This window comes from Rhodnius prolixus, unplaced genomic scaffold (assembly GCF_049639745.1).
Source record: "Rhodnius prolixus isolate KJV_2025 unplaced genomic scaffold, Rpr scaffold_2, whole genome shotgun sequence".
In the NCBI taxonomy this organism is placed as follows: Eukaryota; Metazoa; Arthropoda; class Insecta; order Hemiptera; family Reduviidae; genus Rhodnius; species Rhodnius prolixus.
Window position 1 is genome coordinate 30,805,958 of NW_027411592.1, and position 18,208 is coordinate 30,824,165.

Below are 18,208 nucleotides of genomic sequence, written 5' to 3' on the forward strand. Positions count from 1 at the left end.
TTAGAATTTTTTCGAATAATAAGCAATAATTCACCTGAAAAGTCTCATTAATGCAGACGGTGTCTTAGCCTGCTTTTTAGAGAATAATGTTGATATAGTTGAGTTTATAGCTCTGTCAACGTTGGCCTCAGCTCTTTCTACTGCTCTTAGAATTGTATTATCATCTACGTTATATTCACCTGCGAATTAGATTCCAATTATCAGATCCTTTTATTTATGAGTAAAGTTTTGGTTGGATTTCTAGTTTGTTAGGGGGAGTTCATAGTTTTTCAAAGGTTAGCCTCAAAAAAAAAAAGGAAGTATCAAAGATTTTACCCGTTTTGGCGCACTAGTTCTATGAAAACTCTGACCGGCTTTTAGATTTTCACCCACCTTTAAAGAATGGTGCATCAGTTTTGTGAAAAGAATTTTGACTTCTTGTTATACAACATAGTTTCTGTCATCTTTTCAGTACCATTACTCTCGAAAAAAGTAGATGTGCTTGGCTGAATCGCGCTGTACGAGTCTATAAGTCCAAAATCGGTTTTAGTAACGTTTATGTACAAGAACTTTATTGTTTAAATCACTTTTGTTTGCCAGTCAAGAACCCATGTAAGTAGAATCTTTAAACCGTGTAAGAGTTCTAATGTAAACACTTGCCCATTTAAAGTACGAAATATCGTATGGTGGCATGTGCGAGGAAGTTAGATGGAAGTAAATTGAAAGTGAAATTTTTAGATATTAAATTGTTGTTTCTAAAGCTGAAAATAGGAAAAATTTGAAGATTGACGCTAATGGGAGATTTTTCTTTTCTCTTGATGGACAGATGAAAGTGAAAAATTCATCTAAACAACATATGGAAGTTAGTTACCATCTTCTACAATAAGAGGAGCAGCTGCGATGACTTCACCAAATTCATTGGCAGCTTTGCATTGATAAGTTCCTTTATCAGAACGAGATATGTTGTATAATCTTAAACTACCAATAGGAAAGACTCTGAAAAAAAAAGTACCAAATCATAATTTTGTAGAAGTTGTAATTGATGTAGTTATTTATCATGAATGGCATCATGGTGAATAAAAAAAATAACGTTTAACGCTCAGCATTTGATTGATTTTATTAACCATGATGTTCTCGAAAACGGCTTCAGGAATTTGCCTTAAACTTGGTCTAAAATTTTATAAATTTAGATCAATCACTTTTATTAGAAACATTTTCAGAAAAATTCTATTGAGTTTTTATGAGAGAGAGGGCTAGACTTTTCTCTAAAGTGCAATTATTGTTTATTTTATTGCCTTGTTACTTATTTAGTAACCAAACTCTGAACTAAGTTTATAATTTGAATGAAATTGACTGCCTGGAAATGACACTTTGTTGCATTTTCGGTATTTTGAATTTCATTGAAGAAGGTTCCAACGGATTTATTTAAAAACCATATAATGATTACAAATGTTTACGTAGAAACTGATATTTAAAACATTTAATGAAGGGTACTTCTAGAGGGGTAAAAAAGTAAAAAAGAATGAATAAAGTATCTTTTTCAGACAGGCTTTACGTCGGGCTACCGAATTAAGTGTCGTGGACGGAGGCGACAAGCAAACATACTTTACAATGAATTTTTGTATTAAACATTACATAAAATACAAGGTCTAGACCGGAAATAGAACCCACTAACCGCTCGGCTAACATGTGGACTAATTCCCTGTAAAGAGCCATTGTCGTGTAAGGTACAGTCATTACTTCTTGTTTACTGTTTAAGGGAGTTGTTTAAATGGTATGTTTAAATCGAGTTTGGAGAAAATCAATCGGTACAACCTCTTTACTCAATCGTTGCCTTTCTCAAAAATGACAGGCAAGGCAGGAAATACATTTCATACTCCTAGATTTATAACTTCTTCTTTTTTTTTTCTACAAAAAATAGTTCTAAGACAGTTTCGTGGAGGGGTTAGCGTAAGCTTTCAGAAGGGTCACATTTCATTGTAATGTGTGGTTTCACAATAATTGTAATAATATTTTAAAAAAAACATTTTGTTAGAAAAATCTTAACGAAGGGAAGTAGCAGGTGAACTGTAATCAATGGTTCTTTAAATTAATGGTGTTAAGGAGTTGCAAATTGGATAGAGATTGAAAGTATTTTATTATTTCATTTTATTTGTTTTATAGGTTATAAACCTGTAACAAAAGGAGTTGGTTTTATCCTTAACAACAATGAATACAACTTGGTACAAAAAATACAAACGAAATAATAAGAATCTAACATACAACTAAATTCAAACTTTACTCATTCAACAGAAATGACCGTAACATTAGTATATTTTTAACATATTTGTACACGTTGTGAATGTTTGATTGAGAATAATCATTCGCTAATATTTCCATTTCTCTCGCTAAATTGTTGTTATCAAGGTTTAAACTTTGCCTATAAATGCTATATGCAGGACATTCTAAAAACAAATGAGCGATATTTTCACGCTGACCTCCATTACAAACCATACAAAATTTATTTGAATCTATTGTATATATAATATTTTTGACAGTAAACTTCAGTACATAAGGTCCTGACATTCTGAATTGAAAGAATAATTTAATAATATGAAATGATAATTTGTTATTAAGATATGGTTGTATTATTTGTTTATTAAGATAAGAGTTTTTAGTAAAAGTAAGAAAACTAGAATTTATCATTTTGTCATAGTCCATGGAAATTAAACTTTCTTTATACTTCTCTAACAGCGTGCGAACATGGGACTTATCTTTTATAAAGGATACCAAATCGTTTACATTTTCTAGATTTACGAGTACATTCAGCAATAAATTTGACAGTTGCGAATACCAATTATACTTTAGTTTATTATTAGATTTATCGTTAAATAAAACTAACTGAGAAAGACACAATTTAGAATAGTTCTGAGTATTAAGGTTTACAATTTTTAACAACAGATTAAGAGCAGATTTAACTATAGCATAATGAATCTTTAACCGTCCAGTCTCCAAACGAACAAGATAACCTGGTGTGTTACGAGGAATTTGGAATAGTCTTTTATAAAAATTTAATTGCACCCTTTCCAAGTCCTCTAAATGCCTGAGTGCCCATACCGGTGAACAATATATCAATGTATTTCTCACCAGAGAGTCAAACAGATACACCTGGGAATCCCACGATTTGCATTTACCTCTACATAATATTTGCATTACTACACTGGTTACTGCGTTACACTTACAAATAAACGCCTGAGAAGTTTGATTGTACAAAGCAGATTTAAAAAATGGTATACCAAGATATGTAAACCGATTTACCAATTCTATTTTAGTATTATTATAATAAAACTGTCTATGTCTGGCCGGACTTCTACCTTTACCAAACTTTAATATTTTCGATTTATTTACATTCACAACAAGCCTATTAATAGAACAATATTCCTCTAAAATCTTAATTTTTTGTTGTAAGTCAGTGAAACTATCACCAAAAATTACCAAATCATCTGCGTATGATAACAATATTACATCCGATTGGTTATTTATTCTAATTCCACCAACGTTCTTTTCTCTGAAAAAAGTCTCAATATCCACCAAATATAAGTTGAAAAGCATCGGACTTAATATCTCGCCCTGTATGACACCTCTGGAAAGGACCATCTCTCCAGTTCTGAACGTATTGCCCCTTATGCTTACCCTCATATTTTCATAAAGACACTGCATTATTCTAAACATTTTCCCATATAAGCCTATGGAACGTAATTTTTTCCAAAGTAGATCGTGAGGTATGGAGTCAAAAGCCTTTTCAAAATCAATAAAAAGACAGTAGAATTGCTTATTTTTTATTCCAAAGTGAATTTGTATAACTGAATTTAATATAAAAATGTTGTCAATACAACCCCTATTTTTCCTAAAGCCACTTTGGCTCTGTGGGATAATATTGTAAATTTGATCCAACTCTTCCAATCTAAATAAAATTACTTGTGTGAAAATTTTTGTAATACAATTAACTAAACCTATTGATCTATAATTATCCGGCAAATTTCTATCTCCTTTTTTAAATAGCATATATAAAATAGTATGTTGCCAATCATCTGGCAGTTGTTCGGCTTCTAAGATTTTATTAAAAAATACCTCAATATAAAGCAGCCAATTGCCAGGCAAGTATTTGAAAAATTCATATGATAATTGATCAACTCCAGCGGCCTTATTTTCCCTACATTTTTTAAGTGAACGTAAAATATCATCAGATGTAATATATCTATCTAAAATTTCATTTGCAGGATCAAAAAAAATTTCACGATTTACATTAGTTGGACTTAATTTTGCAAGTAAATACGCCTCCCATGAATTCGCGTTTATTGAATTCTTATTACAATCTTTATTTTTTATTTTCATATTATTTACAATTTTCCAGAACTGGGCAATATCTTTACAATTACTAAGTTGATTAGAAATAGTATTAAAAAATTCGGATTTCTTGAATTTTACAAGTGACCTATAAACTTTCTTTTCATTAAGATAACGTTTTGTTACTTCATCGTTGAAATTTCTTTTCTTACATAAAAGTAGTAGTTTCTTAACTTCTTTCTTTGATCTGGCACAGTCATAGTCATACCAGGGATTTTTTCTTTTAATTTTATAAACCGAAGTACCGGTAGAACTAGATACTTTATTCCGTACCATTCCCAACACTTTTGCTGTTTCCCTAATTGTAGAAATTAAATTACAATGGATGTCCTCAACAGTTTTATCCCCAAAATTAATAGCTAAATTACCGCTTAACATCATGACATTTATATAGCGCTCAACCAAATTCGATTTCCATTTGATTACCGATTCATGTATCAAAGTTGCTTTTTCTGCAGGCAATTCAACTTCTTTTTGTATCCCCAGATTTAAACTAAACTGTAGAGGAAAATGGTCCGATTGCGAAACAAAATCAAGAACCTTTAAGTCACGAAAGCATGACAGGCTGCAAACATCCATCCAAACCAAATCAATGACTGACCTACCGAGAGGTGTCACACAAGTAAACTGACTAGGATTGTCCGATACCGTTCGACCATTCAATAATACAAACGATCTTTCATCCATAAAATTCATTAACTGACTTCCTTTCGAATTATAATTTATATCTAAACTAGATCTATTTTCAGATAAATTTGTATATACAGTAAAATCTTGAATACATTGGTCTAACAAACCCATTCTTGAATTAAAATCCCCACAGATTAGAATAATAGAATTAGTAAATCTATCTTTTATATCATATAAGGTGGAATCCAAACCAGCCATTCACTTATTGACAAATTAGGCTTACAATATATTACTCCGATTACTAGTGAGCTCATGGTCAAAACAACCCTAAAAAAAATCCACCATTCAGTTATTTCAATTATCTCAGCCGGGCCTAAACTATTTTTAACTAAAACCAAGTTTCCTCCACTTGCACGCCCTCGACTCTTTTCTTTAATTGCTCGAGACGAAAATACAGTGAAACCATTGAAACAAACAGGAGGATTGATCAAAGAGGAAGTAAGCCATGTCTCATTCAAGCATATTACATCATAACCAGTGAATTCATTACAGTGTGTAAGAAAATTGTTGTAACCGTGTACATTCCACAATAAAAATTTAATAAAATTATGATCATTACAAACATACCTGACTATTTTGGATTTTTTATCAGTGTTTGGCTGGCTGCTTGAGATCACAGAAACGCTACTGTATGAAGTTATTTTGGTTTCTTGTATAAAAAATCAGTAATTGAAGCAGTTGTCGGTTGCAGTTTTTCCTTTCGTTTCCTTTTGGAGATGTTAGAGACGGATGAAATATCTGAATCGTAAGCACCATTTTCCTCTTCATCAGAAGCATTGCCTGGTAACTGACGTATTTCTGACTGAGTAAAAAACAGCAAATCTTGAGTATTCCGAATGACTTTCGGTTTATCGTTCGTTCCTTGTTTCACTAGTATGGAGCCATTTCTATGCCAAACTGAGACTAGCCTTCCTTGCACTTTCAAATCTCTAGCCTGCTTTAGTAGCTTATAAGTGAATGATGAAAGATATTCATTAACATAAATATTCTGCCCCGTCCCCGATTTTAGCTTCGCCTTATTTTTCTTTGCCTCTATTACGAATTTATTTTTCAGTGAAGTGTATACGAATTTGCATATAATAGATGAAACATTTTGATTTCCAAACTTTCGTTTATAAATGTAATCAATCATATCTTCTCTCAACTCCAAGTCTATCAAACTGCCGATATGTTTGAGAACATCAAACAAACTATCATTTTCATTTATATGAACATTATCTATTTTAACATAATTTTGGTAAACGGACTGAGAACAATGTAACACTTCTTTACTTAAATTATTAATTTCATTCCGTAGTAATTTATTTTCTTCTATCAAGAAGGAAATTTTGTTCTTACAAACCTTTAAATCTTTTTCCAAATTAGCTGCTAGTTTTTTAAAATCTGTTTTAATTTTTTTTACATCTGCAGACAGAGCATTTTGCTCTTTTCTAACAGTAGCGATATCTGTTGACAGCGAATCTAACTTTGCAAGAATCAAGTTGTTTATATCAATTCCACTACCACTAACACCAGAGACATTATCTTTGTCTAAACTCATAGTTCGAAGATCAAGTAAACACACACCAAACCAATATAAGCTTAATTATAAAGTTTTTTCTTTATTTTGTTATTTTAAATTAATAATTTACTTTTAGATAATCAATGAAAAAGAAAAACAAATCAAAGCACTTATTTTTTCACCGAAATTAAGTTCAAAACTATTGACTAAACATAGGAAAAACACAAAAAACATAGAGCACTAACAAGTACGTCTGTTCACTGCAACTGACCAAGGCCAACTCCCTAGAGATTGAAAGTAGAGCTTGGAAGTAAAAGCATTTAGGAAACTAAATCTAAGGGAATTCCTCCAACGTATCAACGAAGAAGTTCAAACTATACTACAGAGAAAAAAACAAATGATCTGGAAGCAGATTTTCAAGCGAAGGTAGCTCTTTATGGTTGACTTGTTAGGTCAATTTCACAAACAAAAAAAAATAAAGTTTGATTTAATAAATTATTCATGCCAGAAATACATACTTGTGTCTAGAATCATATACTAGCGCTTCTCCATCTTTAGTCCATTCTAGAGTAGGATGAGGATCACCTTGTGCTTGACAGGGAAATTCAACAGAAGAACCAACAGGAGCGATGACAGGATAAGGTCGGTTAGTAAATGCGGGGGGCCTAGGACCATCTGGCCTTACTCTAATTTCTCCATTACTTTCAGCAGTTCCATGAATGCTCTGTGCAAGGCAAGTGTACAGACCTATGTCGCTTACGTCTACAGGATTGATTACTAGCACGCTGTCTGAAATGCAAAAATATTTTTTTAGTATTTTTTTTTTTTTAATGTTAGGCTAGTAAAAATATTAATCAACTCTTTTACAGGGCGACTCTTTGGTTTTTGAAAATCAAAAAATTGCACTAAGGGATGAAGTGCAAGTAAGAATGTCGATACTAATTCGACCATATTAATGTTTTCACTTTTTAAAATTTTTTAAAAATCATATATTTATATAATTTTAATTTTTTTTAAGTCTTATATGTATATGAATATCACTCCATGACTCATTCGTTCGTTTTACACGTTTTAACGGCAACATAAATTTTAAAAGGATGATCGATCAGATGGAATTCTAAGATGTGCTGAAATTACTTCTAATTTTACTTTCTTTTATTACTAGTAAGAGATGGTACTGCGACAGGAAAGATTTTATATCTTCAATTTTCACAGGAAGAATCCTAGCTAAAAATTTATTTAAAATTGATATTTATTTATTTATTTATTTATTAACATTATTAAAGAAAATTTAGCTTCAAATTATGTAAACAAATTCTCAGCAAACATACAAAAAAATTGAATTCAGTTATGTTACTCAGACATTCTTTGGTACTAAATTATAACTTATACATACATAAATGATTAAAATTAGATTTAACTTTCTTTATAAACATATTCTTGGTTTCAATTATTATTGCTAGGGGTAGAGCTATTAGAAATGAATGAGCTATTAGAAATAGCATTTAAGCCAATTGTTAGAAAAAGTAATGACTGTTTTTACTTTCTTATTGATTTAATTCATGATGGTTGTCTCATACTTTGTGACTGTAACTCAATCTTGTTAGTTGGTTGAATGCTGCTTCCATTCTTAAACCAAGTTATGATTGGTGTTGGATTCCCATAAGCCTCGCATCTCATCTCCACTCTATCGCCACTCTTTGCGTAGTGCCTTTCAGGTGGGATAATAATTCTTGGCGGAGCTGTTGAACAAAATTTGTTTATTAGATAAACAATAAAGGTTATAAAATACTATACTTCTTTTTACTATTAATTAAAAGACAATTTTAGGAACGTAAGATAGTATTTCAGATGGTAGTCTGGGGATAACGTTTTTTTTTTCGTTTTTTTTTAGATGTTATTGTCCTTGTCGCATTGGCCTGGCAGATGATAGCCTTTGTAGGTTCTGTCAGGAAGAGGAGGAAACGGCACTGCACGTGTCAGTTTGAGGGGCTTGTGTGGCTAAGGATATTACTAAGGATTTTTGGGAGGAAAAACCAAGGCCTGAGAGCTTTATCCAAGAGTAGCTCTCCAGAATTAAGAATCTGATTAAACGGACTGGTCTGGAGGGCGAGCTGTAGAGTGGGGGAGCCACAATAGATCCAAAGGGGTCGCAGTGGCGTAGGCCTTAAAGGCTGCCTTATTAGAATCTAAAGTATCTTATCTTTGTCGCATTACTGAATGTTCTTTTTTCCTAATTGAGATAAAACTTATTTTTAAATTAGTTAAACCATTAAAATACGTTTTTTAAGCCTTTCTTCAAAGTAATATGGTGGCTTTAATGAATCTGCTCTCATCACTTAAAATAAAGATGTAATAAATATATTGATTTCTAAATCCACGGAACCTAAATTAAGAAGGGTAGAATCTTTTTCATCACAGAATATTACCACTTCCAAATAATTTTAATTCTCTGGAACATCTACTTTGTAAACCTTTAACTCAACCAACTCATATAACCAAGCCCTGAGGAAGACAATAAATTTGTCGAAACGTTGGCACAAAGACGGAGTTGTTCTTTTATTTTGACCGAATCCTCTCTAGTACAATCCTAATTATTAACAGTTCTACGGTCACTAAAAGATAATGCAAATTCATATTAAATAACATATTTTATATTACATACATGTTCATGTCTACTTTTTGTTGCATTTTAATAATAATAAATACAAAGGTTGGATGAGTAATGACTGAGTTGTCAATGGCTATCAAATCCTCTTAAAAGCATTTAAGAATTCCTCCGTTTCTGAAGTGAAAGTTTTGCAATCTTGAACAATTTATGGCAATTTAAAAAAAAAAAAATTGGATGTTAATCCTTGCCTGACAATAATAATAGCTGCCGTTGAAGGACATTAGATTTTTCTATGTGTTTTTTCAAACTATTTATCCTGTTTTATTTATTTATTGTATCTAATTAAAAAATCCTTGTAGATAGGGATTTAGAATACATCTTCAGTACTCCCTGCTGGTCGTTAGAGGCGACTAAAAAGGTGCATCTACACCTAAACACATTTACAGACCACACTTACATTACATTCACACCCATACGAAAACCATATCTTACACATCCTAGGGCTACCTTCCCTAGGAAATATCCCCTGATGGGGGAGCAAGTCTGGAGGTTCCAAGGAGGCAGACCCTCCACCAGACTCGGGCGCTGAAAGCTAATCAACCACACGCCTTAAATTCTCATGATTATGAAACCTCAAAGAGAACAAAACAATAACGGACTGATACCTGACAATAGACCTCGGAAACGTCTTACAGTTTATTTATTTATTCATTCATTTTTGTATCCAATTAAAAAAAACAAAAAAAAAACAGTGAAATATAGGAATATTTATAATATAGTTTTCAGGAGAAAACAAACACATAAACTTACCGTTGACAGTTAGATAAGCTTGAGCAGAAATTCTTCCATTTTCCGATTCCACAATACATCGATACTTGGCTGAATCTTCTATACTTACAGAAGATATTGTTAATGTACCTTCAGGTGATATTCTAGTTTTATTACTATGAAGTTTGAGATCATCTTTAGTCCAAGTGATGGTTGGTAAAGGTTGGAGTTCGTTAAGTGAAGTTTCACATTCGAGTTGCACAGTGTCTCCCTCTCTTGCCACTTGGTCCCTAGGTTTACGTCTAAATTCTGGTTTGCCTGTTAAACCGAACAAGCATGACATTATGAGTCAGATTCATAGATAAACTCAAATACAAATAGTATGAATATCAGGAAAATAAGATTTATTCATTGTAAATTAGCTGGATGATGGGGAAAAGATGCTTCTGCCTTTGAAGCTGGAATTATAAAAACCATCTATAGGCCAGATTAAATGGTTGTTGAGCAATGCGCGTAAAGAAATCAATTCTAATCTAGTTGAGATCGCTAAAAGATCATGTTGAACACCATTTAGCCACTACGATAGTGCTAACAATTGTCAAACACTATTCGGCCGACAATAAAAAAAAGTAGCATCCTCACTTTATCCATTCTATCCACCCAAACAAGCTCCATCTATTTAAAAATAGAATTATTCTATCACAGGGTGTTCATTTTAAGACGGCTCAAATGCATTTCATGCTTAAACGGTGGATCTGAGCAACAAATGGTAGAGGAAAAATTTGTTGCCAATCACCTCTAGTTTCAGAATATGTGACTTGATTTTAGATTCCTGCCCGCATACGCGGCTGACGCGCGACTAAAAGTGAGGGTTCGCAGTTGATCCCCACTTTCATATACACCGTTTTAAAGAGTATAAAAAGTTATGAAAGCAACCGGAAACCGCAATTTGATATCTTCAAAATTAGAGGTGCTAGGCCTTTTCAAAATCTGGTATTTATTAATCATATTTCAATTTTTTAACTTGTTATTAAAGAGAAAAAAGAGCACGCGATAGGTCATTTTTATGTATTTTTTCATCCCCTTTCTACTAAAAATATTGCCAAGGCTGTAAAGCTAGCATTTTTCTTAATATCGGGAAATAAGTAGTTTTCCGAGTGATTGTTCTAAGAAATATCAAATGTTAAGAGCTTTAGATGTTCTCAAGCATACACAAAATGGCTAAAAATTAATTTTACATCTGTTACAAACAAGAAGGTTTAATAACTATTTGGTAATTTTGGGAGAGTTGCGTTTAATTACCAAAAAGATTGGAAACCTCCTACCACATATTTAAGTGATCAATATCTTTCATGTAAAGGATCAAACCTATTCCTTAATTTATCAAATAATGGCCTAGCACCTTTAATTTTGAAAATATCGAATTGCTGTTTCCGGTTTCTTTCATTACTTTTGATACTCTTTAAAACTGTGTATATGAAAATGGGGGTCAACTGCGAACCCTCACTTTTGGTCGCGCGTCAGCCGCGTATGCGGGCAGGAATCTAAAATCAAGTCACATATTCGGAAACTAGAGGTGACGGACAACAAATTTTTCCTCTACCATTTTTCGCTCAGAACAACCGTTTAAGCATGAAATGCATTTGAGCCGTCTTAAAATGAACACCCTGTATATTTTGCCCTGATTCACCTTTTCTTATTAATAAATTTAATAACTTTACTCAACTGAGAATATTGAGATAAGAACAACTTCTGAAGTTCGACTTGATCTTGTAGACTATTCTTTGTGTCTTCGGTGTTTTTTACGCCATAATACGATATGATAGATAATTTTATTTCTTAACTAATTCAAACTAAACCAACAAAAATACATTTCAAAAATCATCAGGATATGAAGCCATGAATTGTGTGAGGTCATAATAACTATCGAGTCAAAAAATAGTGAACGTTCTTCTGATAAATGGGTGGAAAAAACAAAAACAAATCCTCTTACCTTTTCTCACAACAGGGACGATTTTTGCAGGTTTTGATCTTGTAATACCAAATGGTGATTTAGCCATACATTCATAAATTCCCAAATCTGCCTCAGAAGTAGATGAAACAACCAGCGTACCATCATCTTGAACTGTATACTTAGGATTAGAAGAGTCGATTTCGTTGCTAAAAATAATAATAATACACTTTTGTTTCGTATAAATAATTATGAAAATATAATGTTCAACTTTTTTACCTATTTAACATCCAAGAAATGTTTGGCTGAGGGTCACCATCCACTTTGCAAGTAAAAATAGCTGAACTTCCAAAATCTACTTCGACATCGTGTGGACCCTCAATTATGCGTGGCTCATCTAAAATAGCATTATTTACATTTTAACATCTTAGAGCAATACGTTACAAACTTTCAATCGATTAATTATTACATGCTCTAGGATAATGATAGCAATAAGAAAAAAATTAAGTAATAAGTCAGTATACCTAGTGCTTATGTACCTTTTATGAAATTGTTCCAAATTGTAATGTTTCATTCAATGAATGACATTCATACAGAGAATAGAGATTTCATTCAAAATTAATACAGAATTACTTAATATATAGTAGTAAACAGAAACCGTCAAGAGTACCTACCACTATTTTTGGGCACATGTTCTAACCTAAGTCGCATACTTAACGAAGAGTAAGGTCACAGCTCTAGAACTACTACAAGAAGTGTACTGTATTTGAAGTTTCAAGTAGCAAATTTTGAAGACAATATTGAGAACAAGCTTGAAACAAACACCATAAAATAAATCAGTCGGCGTTTGCAGAACGGTCAATTGAAATTGTGATATTCGTTTTTGAGAAGTTCTGGTTAATGTACAAAAAGCACTCAGAAAAATTTAATTATTCAGATTAGTTTCCAAAAAGATGAAGTCTATTTAATTTACCTTTTGCTATAATTTAATCCCGTGTGTCGACACATGTACTAAAATATTTAATTAAATAACTTAATTGTATTCGTTACTGAATAAATAATGTGAATGTGTTGACTTTAATTAAGTTTTAAAAGTATTTTGTTAATTAAATAAATGGTATAGTTATGCTTACTGCACGACACGTCATTCGAGGACATTTCTGAAATGGATTTTCCTTGCATGTTTTCTGGATATTGGCATGTTGCAGCTAGATATGTATCTTTCATTTCTTCACTCATTAGCTTTTTAAACCACATAATACCACAATCGCATACAAGTGCATTACCATCTAATCTCCTAAAGGCATTAAATGAATATTTATATTTTGAAAGTAATGAAAAAAGAGGATATAAAATATAACTAACTACTTACAGTCTTGTTAATGATTTCAAATTACGAAACGTTTCAGGAATAAGATGCTGGATTTTATTTTCATGCAAAAACCTGTAAAAAATTATTTTTTTTTTTAAATTAAGAAGAAAGAAATTCGTATAGTAAATATTTTTTAAATAAAGTAGCAAATTTATTACTTACAACCGCTGTAGATTAAGCAATTTACTAAAAACTTTGGGATGCAATTTCTCAATCTTATTGTAATGCAAGTACCTGAATGTAATGATGAAAGCAAGTAACGTTATTTATAGAATTAAGTTTACAGAGTTAAGCAAAAATAAATTGTTTTTGGTCATCTTACAATTGCTCAAGTTTTGGCATGCCATCAAATGCTGTTTCTTCAATTTCTTTTATTTTGTTCTTGTATAAATATCTGTAGAAAATGTAAACCAAAGATCTTATTGAAACAAGTCCCAAGATTTTTCAGAATATGTACAAAAAATAACTTACAAATGCTTTAACTGGTTTAGTCCTTTGAATGTTCCATCTTTTACAGAGCTTATTAGATTGTCGTTCAATAGTCTGGAAAATAAATTTTGTACAAATAAACAAATTGTATAATCACACAACGCCTTCATAATTATGGGGGTACAGATCTTTGTGTAAACATTCACAGCACCCAAGTCTTCAGAAAAAGCTGGTACATATCACATACCACTTCAATCCTCTTAAAACAAAATATGAAATAATATACACAAGTTCAGTTCATTTTTCAAGAAATTGTTAGCTAATATATATTTAAAAAGGGTAATTCTGTAGAAAGATTATTAGAGGATCTGATACAACGAGCTTTCTTTTTATTAGATAATTCATATTTAAAGTTCTTTACATCAAAGTTCTTCTTTTCTTTTAGTGCCATAAAAAATATTTAAAAAATATTGTGAAAGAAGAAAGAACAACGCGAAATCTGAAGAGAATCTCCAGAAAGTTTACTCTTTTCAGTTCTAATATTGAAATGTAATGATAACGCCCTGAATATTGATAAAAATATGACATAAATGAACTTATTGCTCATATCAAATAAGCTTTTTTGCTCAGCGAACAGTCTTTTTTAAGCTTCTCTCTTTTCAAGTCAAGGTCGACAACAGAAACCAAATGTTTCATTTTAACCATAAACATAATTTTTAAAAAATAAAGTAAAACATAACAGATGTACTCACAATGTATGCAGATTTTTCAATTTGCTGAAAACTCCTGTACCAACTGTCCGTATTTTATTGAACCTCAAGTCTCTGAAAGAAAAAAATTAAATTCATAAGTTATTTTGTATAAATAATTTGAAAGATAAATATTTATATAATTTGAATTAAATCTAAATATAAATTTATTAATTAAAGTATGAAAGTCTTAATTGATTTGTTTTCTTTCCTTTTTTTAAATTTAGATACATCTAGACCACCAAAAGAAATTACCTTCTTTCGGTCGTCTCAGATCTCTGGGTTAAAACGTTTTACTTATATTTTAAATCTATCCAACTCTATATAAGACAAATAAGAGAAAGTACTGTAATCTTGTGACTCAAAAAATTTAAAACTGCAAAAAATTCAAATTTGACCCTCTACTAAGGGAATGCCACTATATAGTAGGTCGAAATTGATCATCTATCACCATTTTTTCGTTTAGAATTTTCGTAAAAACGGTTCCATTGACTTAAGATGGCAATTAGATGCATTTGTGTAATTCTATAAATTTTATTTGAAACATTTCTCCCGGAAAATTCAATGAACAACACTTCTGGAAGAGGGGATGGTAGATTTGCCTTTTAACATCTCATAACTGTCTCTCAATTGTATTGCTACCTGAATAAAAAACCGACATCAGTCCTTAATTTGTAAGAAATTATTTCAATTATTTATAAACAAATAATGTTTTCTCTAGTAATAAATGATTTACGAGACGTAGGCTTGTATGGTGACATTGAGGTCGGATTAGAGTGGCCCTTCATCAAAACTTGTGTACAAATTCTGGCCCTTAGACTTCAAAAGGTTGTGGACCCTTGGTGTAGAGGAACTTTACTTAACACTAAATCATCGCTATATATAATTCCTTTGAACTATTGCGGCTTGCCACAAACAATATTTAGTGGTATATAACATTTAGGTTAGTGGAGTGCTTCCTCTATTCCCTTTATTTAGCAAAGGTCATTCGAAACTTTCCTTGATTCTACACAAACATGATATTTCTAAGTAATACTGTATCCAAACAAAGGTCATTGACTCTTAACAATTTTTTATTTTATAATAAACTCCAATCAAATATTGCAAACCAGTGCTTCACCGACATCATTTACCTACTGTTCCAATTGCAACACTCTTAAATAAACGCTGCATCTCAGCTGTTTAAAAATTTAGAATGGGAAATAAATTAAGTCACTATATCTAAAAGCTTTTTGGACTTCCTGCGATAGTCTAAGGCTATGTCGCCACTATTAATTATTTCTTTCAGATCCGATGTAAGTAAGGGATGAACGAACCCGATGACTATAAACTTACGTATATGAAGTAAAGAAATGCTTAATACTTCTTTCGGTCTTTTAATATCAGAACCAGTGAATAAAAAAAAATTGTTTAGTAACCCAGAAGCGGTCACAGTTCAGTAATCATAACAAAGTTAGAACAAGCGCAGCAAATAGCAGATATAATCTTACTTGCAGAACACACTAACATTTCTACTTGATTTAGAGTTCCAGTTTGACTGAAACAGACATTTCCTCGCTAGTTATTCGCTGATTTAAGTTTTATACAAATAAGAATATAGTGTACAAAATAAAATTTGAGGAGTCGTGTATAAATTGCTACTGCTCCTTGTATGTGATAAATGTAACCTCAACTCAAACTCAAGTGTGCTTTTGATTTCTCTTTTTTCCTCTTCTCCTGTAGAAGGATAAAACCACCATTACCTCCCCTTCTCAGGGTTGTTGCTGACAGTGTAAATTTCTTACTGTTACCTTAAAATTTCTCTTTTAAAGCTACGTATGATCCACTTAGACTATGTTTATTGCTTTTATTTAAGCAATTTTATTTTAAATTTAAGTTAGCTTCCTTTTTGAGGGGATCATTTAAATCAATTAGGCTACTTCCCCCTTACCTTTTACAGCAAGATTGTCTCACACAATTCATTCCTTGTCCCGTTGTAGTCGAATACCTTCTCTTTTTTTATTTTCTAAGGGGGAGTAGGATTTAAGAAGTTTCCAGCGGAAATTATCGTCTCTTGAGTTCATTTTTTACAAACATCTATCGCAGGAAGTTCAAATACGATATCTGGTTTACGTTGGGCCATCGCAGCCGAGAATGTTGGACAATGCCATCCAATCGGAAGGGTTCCCTTACAAAGTCAATTTTTCTATTGTCTAAGGTTTCCTTGAAAATTGTTTTAACGTTTTTCTCGTTTAAAGTAATGCTTTTTTTTTCAGACGGCTTTTACGCCCAACTACCTATTAGGTGTCGTGGGCGGAAGTGGATAGGAAACATACTTTACTATAAATTTCTCATATTAACTATAAAATAAAAAACCAAGGCCTAGACCTAGAATTGAACCAACTAACCAACAGAACATCCTTAGAATTAATTTAATCGCTCGGCCATCGTGGTCTTCGTATATTTCGATATCATTCATTTGATTTGGAAATATATTTATCAGAAAACTTGAACCGGAAAATTTTTATTACGGACATTCAGAGCGAAGGGAAATGAATAGATTTGTCACGTAAATATTAATAAGAAAAAATTTTCAAATTTTAAAAAATTGGCTGACCGGGAGTGTTATTCACGAAATAGATTTTGTTTTTATTTTATTTTTTATTTTTTTGAAATGGAATCTTCGAAGTGATCATGAACGATATTAAAGAGAACTATCTTTCTAGTAAAAATTGTAAGTTTCAAAAAATGTAATTACGTAAGAGAAAGGCTTGTGAGGTTCACTCCAGATTGTTTTCAACCATCTTCTTACTTCAATAGTATTATTTTACGCCACTTTTTCTCACCGTTTACTGAATGTGGATTTTTGAAATCCTCAATCACCTCTTCAAATTCCGTAGCCGTTTTTAATGAATAAATGAATTAAGAGATTGAAAATATGTATCGTACGATCATATTGTTACATACAATAACTTCAGCCTAGATCAGTTAAAATAACAAAAGTAATAAATAAACAAATATATATTTTTAGTTGCCTAAAGCAAATAAACATATATGTATATTACAAGGTTCAAGTTTGATAAAATTTGAGCTAATGCGAAATTTGTTCTAAAAGTGGCAAATATTAGTTTGTTTAGTAGGAGAAAAATCAACAAAAGTTTGTTACGAATTTGATAAAATTTGCTTGAATACGAAAACTTGTCTAATAATGCAGAGAAGTATAAAGACAAACAGATGGTAATAAACAACGTAGTTTACGTTGTATACAATGTAGGCCAAACGCACTGCCAGCGCCATGTAAATATTTGTTTAAATGTTTTAAAAAACCAAAGTTTGCCAGTGCTGGTGGATATAGATATACACATGGGTGTAAAGCGTGTTTATTCGCCGAACTGAAAATATTCGCCTAGTAAATAAAAATACAGGCCAATTTTTGAAGGTAAATCCAATATTTGTAGGTTTCTGTTCTAGTTTTCTACATAGAATAGAATGGAATGCTATTTATTATATAATAATCTACTAGAGCAAGGTGAAAGTTTATCATCTTTGCCCAGAGATTGCGCTTCTGTTGTTGATTGTTTTTTTTAAATTATTATTATTGGTACACGTATGTTTATTAGCTTAAATGCTGAAGTTTATTTTACAGATCTTTGACTGCATGAAGAGTTACTTATTTTTTGAATTCTTCATCATCGATTAAAACGCGGTATAAATATTTGGTTCAAATACGTTCTAATTTCCTCCAGATAATCCGGAGCGAAGTGAGAGGAAATACTTCACTATTTCAACGCAC

The 18,208-nt window shown here is 31.7% G+C and overlaps 1 protein-coding gene across 3 annotated transcripts in view; it reads right to left on the reverse strand.

Moving 5' to 3' along the window:
* Window positions 1-18,208, reverse strand: part of Pxn (Peroxidasin) — a 215,810-nt gene that overhangs the window by 5,823 nt on the left and 191,779 nt on the right. For all 3 annotated transcript variants that reach the window (XM_074118932.1, XM_074118933.1, XM_074118934.1), the window contains 13 exons: window positions 14,440-14,511; window positions 13,730-13,801; window positions 13,581-13,652; window positions 13,421-13,492; window positions 13,259-13,330; window positions 13,020-13,183; window positions 12,166-12,283; window positions 11,929-12,095; window positions 9,978-10,253; window positions 8,137-8,298; window positions 7,075-7,345; window positions 851-975; window positions 35-179 (listed from right to left, as the gene is read on the reverse strand). In XM_074118932.1, coding sequence (XP_073975033.1) covers window positions 35-179; window positions 851-975; window positions 7,075-7,345; window positions 8,137-8,298; window positions 9,978-10,253; window positions 11,929-12,095; window positions 12,166-12,283; window positions 13,020-13,183; window positions 13,259-13,330; window positions 13,421-13,492; window positions 13,581-13,652; window positions 13,730-13,801; window positions 14,440-14,511 — 1,788 coding nt within the window. The remainder of the gene's footprint in view (window positions 1-34; window positions 180-850; window positions 976-7,074; window positions 7,346-8,136; window positions 8,299-9,977; window positions 10,254-11,928; window positions 12,096-12,165; window positions 12,284-13,019; window positions 13,184-13,258; window positions 13,331-13,420; window positions 13,493-13,580; window positions 13,653-13,729; window positions 13,802-14,439; window positions 14,512-18,208) is intronic.